General features: G+C 36.7%; 1 protein-coding gene across 1 annotated transcript in view; it reads left to right on the top strand.

Moving 5' to 3' along the window:
- The window catches only part of Rab5a (RAB5A, member RAS oncogene family), a 65,963-nt gene extending 59,143 nt beyond the window's left edge, over positions 1-6,820 (top strand). The window contains exons 3-4 of the mRNA XM_004648212.2: positions 6,279-6,430; positions 6,689-6,820. Coding sequence (XP_004648269.1) covers positions 6,279-6,430; positions 6,689-6,820 — 284 coding nt within the window. The remainder of the gene's footprint in view (positions 1-6,278; positions 6,431-6,688) is intronic.
- Positions 6,821-6,858: the final 38 nt, after the last annotated feature.

Below are 6,858 nucleotides of genomic sequence, written 5' to 3'. Positions count from 1 at the left end.
CATCTCACCAGCCCCCTCACCTTTTCTTTTGCTTATTTTCTGCCCTGCCACCCATATAGTCTCAATAGTTTTATCATCTGAAGTCAGTTTGTATATCTGAGAAACTCTACTATGCTGCAATTTCTCCTACTAGTATTTATTTCCCCAGAAAACTAGTTCTGCCTCTTCTGACTTTTTGTTGTTGTTTTGATGAGCAGTACTGGAGGATTAACCAAGAGACACTGCCACAGAGCTACAACCTTTGATCTTTTTTATCTTTTATTTTGAGACAGAGCATTTCTAACCTGCCTTTGCTAGCCTGGACTTCTGGATCCTCTCTACTCAACCACTTGAGTAGCTGGAATTATGGGCGTGTACTTCCACTGGCTTTCCTTTCAGTTTTTTGAGTTTTGAGTCCTTGGCTTCTGAAAGTTTTACAGAATAGCAGTTAATCTACTTTGGGAGCTCTGTTTCTTCTCTTCTGTTCATGTTTTCTTATACATTATTTCAACCTTTATGTGTGTGTGTGTGTGTGTGCGCACGCCGCGCACGTGCGTTACATAATGTGTATACGATTTTCAATTAAAAAAGTTATAACTAGTCTTAGTTGCTGCTTAATATCTACCTGTTGCTTTTTATCTATAGTTAAGTATTTTTAGTCTTTGAATATCGTTTTTTCCTACTTTCTAGCTCCCCTACCATCTTTTATAGAAATTCCATGAAATTATTACATTAATAAATATCAATATTTTATATAAGTTTTTGCTACATATTGGCAAATTCTTCCCAAGAGTTACCTATCAACAACAGAACCTTATTAATCTTTTTTGACGGAACCGGGGATTGAACTCGGATCCTTGTGTTTGCCAGTCAAGCACTTATCCTACTGAGCCATCTCCCCAGCCCCCTTCATTTTTTATTTTTATCTCATTTTGCTAATTCACGAGATAACTATCTTAGCTATAAAGAAGATTTTATTCATTATTAGTTTTGTGGGTTTTTTTTTGTTTTTTGTTTTGTTTTTTTTGTTTTTTTTTTTTTCAGAACCAGGGATTGAACTCAGGCCCTTGCACTTGCCAGGGAGGTGCTTATCCTCTGAGCCATCTCTCCGGCCCCCTTATTCATTATTACTAATGTTGACTTCTGTTGTATTCTTTTTGTGATATGTCTTTACATATTTATCTTTAAAGCATTTACAGTTTTTCTTCAGATTTATGAGCTTTCTACATATTAAAAATAATTCTGGGGGGCCAGGGAGATGGCTCAGTGGAATAATCACTTCCCTGGCAAGCACAAGGGCCTGAGTTCAATCCCCGGTTCCGCCAAAAGGAAAAAAAATAATAATTCTGAAATGGTGTGGTGGCACATGCCTGTAATCACAGGCCAAGGCAGGAGTATCACCACAAATGTGATGCCAGTCTACACTACAGAGTGATTTCAAGAGTGGCCTGAACTGCATACAAAAATCTTATCTCAGAATACCAAAATAATAAATCAGTCATTTAGCATGAACTGTGGAAATTTTTCTTGGTTTTATCCATGTGTTTGGATGTATGGCACATACTTTGTAATCTCAAATTTTTGTTATCAGATTCAGTAGCATGTAGGATTTTTGGTTAGTTGGAACAGTACTTGTCAAATTGAGGTTGAGAGATATTATTAGCACCTCAGTGTTTTCTTGACACCCCCCCTAATTTGGCTCTTTATTTCTGTTAATCTTTGATCCTTATCCAGTGTACCTTCCTTGGTTATTTTTTTTGGGTCTTACACTCTAAGCCTTTGGTATTTGCAGATTTAACATTAATACTTTCACCGAGGGGGCCCGGGAGATGGCTCAGTAGAATAATCGCTTCCCTGGCAAGCACAAGGGCCTGAGTTCAATCCCCGGTTCCGCAAAAAATAAATAAATAATAACAATAATAATTTCACCTACTCTCAACTGACTCCCAAGGTGGATCTCTGATACATAAATTTGCAGTTTTGCTGAGAGTGCAATGTTTCATGATTACCACCAGGCTTACTAATAGGAGCTCAAGATTTAGTTCAAAGAAGGAATCTGATAGACAGGCCAGCACCTGCATCTCAACGCAGCTTTGTTTTTCTCTACTTGTCGTCGCACACACAGTAACTCTCCAAGTGATAAAAGCTGTTTCTTTGTGAAATATGAGCCTGAAAAGAGAACCAACTGCTAGTGCTGGTGATGGAAGTGAAGAGAAAATGAAGAGGTCTAAGAAAGTGATGGTTCTTAGCCAGAAAATAGACGTTTTGGATAAATTGAAAGTGGTTTTGCAGATTCAGGTAAGTTTGTGGTTGATTCATGTTACTATAGTACTGATGTGGTAGTTTGTATTTTGAGTGGCAGAATTTATAACTTTATAAAAGATTAGTAATTGCATTTAGAAGCACATTAGAAATTAAAGATTTTGCTTAAGTGTATCAGTTACATTGCACTGAATTTTAGAGGTTAGACCCATATAGTAGAAGACAACTTGAGCACTCTGGAGAGTTGCTGAAGTCTTGGGATGCACTGCACCTGTTGTTTATTTTGGCCTGTCCTAGTCTGTAATATTTCTGTCCTTTAGTCGCTATAGCTCCTTTCATTAATTTTGACATGTTGTGATACCCTTGGGCCTCTACTAATGGTCTTTTTCTCTTACCCAGAATTAAACATTTTAAGTATGAACAATAACACAGTGTTACCAAGTCAAAAATGTGTGTTTTAGAAGGCGGGGAGATGGCTCAGTGGAATAAGCGCTTCCCTGGCAAGCGCAAGGGCCTGAATTCAATCCCCGGTTCCACCAAAAAAAAAAAAGTGTGTTTTAACTTGGAGTTTCTGTCAGAGATTATGTTCTTTAAGCTTGATTATCCCTTACGCAAAAATATTCGGGTCCATTTTACAGAATATTGTTAATAATTTTGTGTATAAAACAGTTTCATGATATAGAATTTACTACTGTAGGTGTTGGTATACCTAAATTTTTGAATTTTAGAGAGTGCACCCCTCCCTTTGGAGATAGATTGTCACTGTGTTACCCAGGCACCTACTTAACTTACCTATTTATCTTTTTGAGATAGGGTCTCTATGCAGTTTAGGCTGGCCTTGAACTCATTTTGTAGAACATTTTCTCGAACTCAGATTGTCCTGTGCTGGGATTACAGGCTTGTGTTACCACGCCCAGCTGACCTTGTATTTATGGTCCTTCTTAACAACGGGGATTATAGGCATGTGCCACAGTAACAGCCAGATTTTCAGGTTAGGGATGCTCAGTCTGTGTAATAATTTAGAGAGTTCCCAGAAACTCTTAAAATGTTATCTAAAGTATCTCTTAAATGGTGTTACTCATTCAATTGCTTGCTTGCTTGCTTGCTTGCTTGCTTGCTTTCATTTTTGGACAGGAGCCCTTGCTGTGTAGTTCAGGCTGGCTTTGAACTCACAGCAATCCTGTAGGCTCAGTTTTCCAAATGCTGGGATTACAGAGATACACCAACACACCCAACCCCATAGGCATTTTTTGAACTGTATTTTCTTAACATCTCTGTGAACTAAGTGGGACTTACATTCGATGCTGGATGTAGAGAACTAATAGTCATTTCTCCAGGAACTCCCCAGTCAACAAAGGAAAGTATCAAGCATTGTTTATAAAAAGTGTGAAACATGTTAGTGCATGAGGAGTGCTGGGAGCAGAATTAGGAGATACTGACTAGAATCCAGTGAAGAAGAGTTTCTAAGTGGAATTGAGGACCAGCAGTATATGTTCTGATTGGGACATTTCCTCCTTTCAACATGTTTTCATCTGGTTGTAGCTTGTGCATTACAGGGATGATAACTTAAGCCGCCAAATTAAACTCATCTGTTTTATTTTAGCTGATACCTTTGGATGTTCATGGCAGTCTTGCTTCTTTCAATTGTCTCTTCCCAATAATGTATAACTTATAATAATAAAAATGTGAAACAGTATTAACTTACAAAGATAGACTTCCTTGTTTTGTTCCAAGAGTGAGAGAGAAGGCCCAAGAGCTTTGTGATTAGCTACAGTGCTGACTTCAGGTTTAAGCAAAGGATACTTGGCTATATTCTAAGAAGACTCGTATGTGCTTATGAAGACTGTATATTGACTCAGATGCCCTGTTGTAATTTATTTCATTAAGAATGACTTAGTCTTATTTGTGTAATAGCTTTATATTTCTGAAAGGGTCTGTTTATTGTCTAATTTTCTTTTGGTATATTTGTTATTACCTGGACTATATTTTATTTGGCTTTTCATACATACACTTGTAAAAAAAAAATTGTCTTTTGTGATGACTTTTAACTGGTTTGCAAATTGGACATAACATTATTTCTCTGAGCTTAGAGTTGACTTATAGAAGCACAAATGAATGTTTTTATGATTAGTGTACTTTGAGTCATAGTATATCTCAAGAAAAAGCAAATATAAGCACAACTTCTAACCAAACCTCTTCCAGGTTTGCATCAACCTACATTTGAAAAGTTGTTTTGTGATGGATTCCTTTTTTATTGAAAAAAGAGTAGCTGCCTCAAAGACTTAATTGTAATGATTTTAAAAATAGTTTTTTGCTTCTACAAGAGAGTTTTTCATGACATTTTTTTCTTTCAACAACTAAAAGATTTGAGAAAATAGATATTTCTGGTTTGATAAAAGGTTTTGTTAACTTTTGTTTTACTTTTTTTTTCTGTGATACTAGAGATGTTGCACCCAGACTCTCAACAGGTGCTTGTCCAATGCTTTATCACTGAGCTGCATCTCCAGCCCTTTTTATTTTATCCTTGAGATCTTGCTAAGTTGCCTAGGCTTGGCTGAAACTTGTCTACAGGGTCTCACTTGGTAGATGGGACTTGTAATGATTCTCCTGTTTTCAGCCTCCCAGCCAGGATTCCAGGTGTGAACCACCATGCCCAGTCTCAATTGCCATCTCAGGGTACCCCAAGGGCGGAGCCAGGATAGCAGGCCAGGGATCAAACCCAGCCCCTGTGTCTACCTAAGCAGGCACTTTAATCTGCTGAGCTGTTTGGCCGGCCCTTGGGCTGAAACTTTGTAGTCCTTCTCCATCAGCCTCCCAAATAGCTGGGGTTACAGGTGCTTACCTCTATACTCAGAAATTCGAATTGAAATAGAATATGATATAAGATATTACTGTGTAGTTGTAGGAATTGATAGAATTGTTCATTTAAATCTAGAGACTTTTCCAAATTATGTTTGCAAATTATACTTGCTAATACTATGGAAAAAAGTTGACATACTAAAAATACCATGAAAAATAAATGTTATGTCTAATATTAAAGATAGCTACATACTTATATTTGATATTACTAAAGTTCATAGAAAATTGAAATAACTAGATACAATTTAGACAGATGGATCATAATTCTTTTGGAGGATATGACAGTTTTAAACTTTTTTTTTGCAGAACTGGGTAATGAACTCAGGCCCTTGCACTTGCCAGGGAAGCACTTATTCCACTGAGCCATCTCCCTGGCCAACAATTTTGTAACTCAGATTTCTACAATTATTTCTGCAAAAATGATTTCATTGTCAAAAATTTGAAACTAATGGAGAAAGGGAACATTGACAGTTTGCAGTGATAGGACAGCAGTAGGAGTCTTATGTACCAACGTTATTGGAGGAAAGGAATTACAAGGTGTGGCACCAGTCAGGCAGCAAACCTCTATGCAATTGGCTATGTGGTGGCATTTAGGAGGGCATTTACTGGTGATTGACAGGGCTTCTTGCATGTTTCTAAGCTGTATCCCCAGCCACTGTGTCTGTGTATACAAGTGAAGCTGAAAAAGTACAAATCCAAGAAGTTCTTAGGGCAGAGAGAGGTAGGAATGAATATATTAAGTCTGTTTAATAGTTTAACCCACATTGAAGTAATGATTAGCAAAATTAAGGTTTTAATAATGTTCTAAAGGTAATACAAACAAAATACTAATTTGGTAATATATTAGAACTAAATCACAAGTATAGCAGTAAAAAAAGACAGTGGAACAAGGAATGTGTTAGCAATATGGATATTAAAAGTTACATTCATCCCTTGGTCGCGAAGCATTAGTTCCAGGATCTCCCACAAAAACCTACAAATACTCAAGTTCTTACTCTAAAACAGCTTTAGTATTATGTAACCTATATACTTTCTCCCATATATTTTAGAATCATCTAAATCTAGCTTGGAAGCCCAGATTTTGCAAATACTCATCATCCCGGTTAATTTTATGTACACAGTCCATCAAATTTCCTTTAGAAGAAAATGGCAAATTTACTGATATTTTCTTTTTTCAGCTGCTTTTCTAACCCAGACTGTGTGCCTTGATGACACAACAGTAAAGTTTGAAATATGGGATACAGCTGGTCAAGAAAGATACCATAGCCTAGCACCAATGTACTACAGAGGAGCTCAAGCAGCCATAGTTGTCTATGATATCACAAATGAGGTAAGTATAAATGCCTCTTACCTTGAAATTGGTTGGAACATAATGTTTTTGTTATTCGGAATTTTGTGAAATTGTTTTTTATAGCCAATCATAACCTCTTTCTGCCAAAGCTTTTTATAAGTAAAAATATCAGATGAAAGTGTTTCAAATAACATTTCCTACAGTCATCTTAAAAAAGTCTTTCAAAGACTAATCTCATACAGATGCTTCCTAACCCTTTTTGAGCTTATGCCAAATGTGTGTTCCTTTGTTTAACAGGAATCTTTTGCAAGAGCAAAAAACTGGGTTAAAGAACTCCAGCGGCAAGCAAGTCCTAACATTGTAATAGCTTTATCAGGAAACAAGGCTGATCTAGCAAATAAAAGAGCTGTAGATTTCCAGGTATGTTGAATTTTATATTTGAAGCCTTGCTTTTGTAAAAAAAAAAA

The sequence above is a fragment of the Octodon degus genome, unplaced genomic scaffold (genome assembly GCF_000260255.1).
Source record: "Octodon degus isolate 3935 unplaced genomic scaffold, OctDeg1.0 scaffold00361, whole genome shotgun sequence".
Classification (NCBI taxonomy): Eukaryota; Metazoa; Chordata; class Mammalia; order Rodentia; family Octodontidae; genus Octodon; species Octodon degus.
This window is presented reverse-complemented; position numbering and strand designations above follow the sequence as displayed.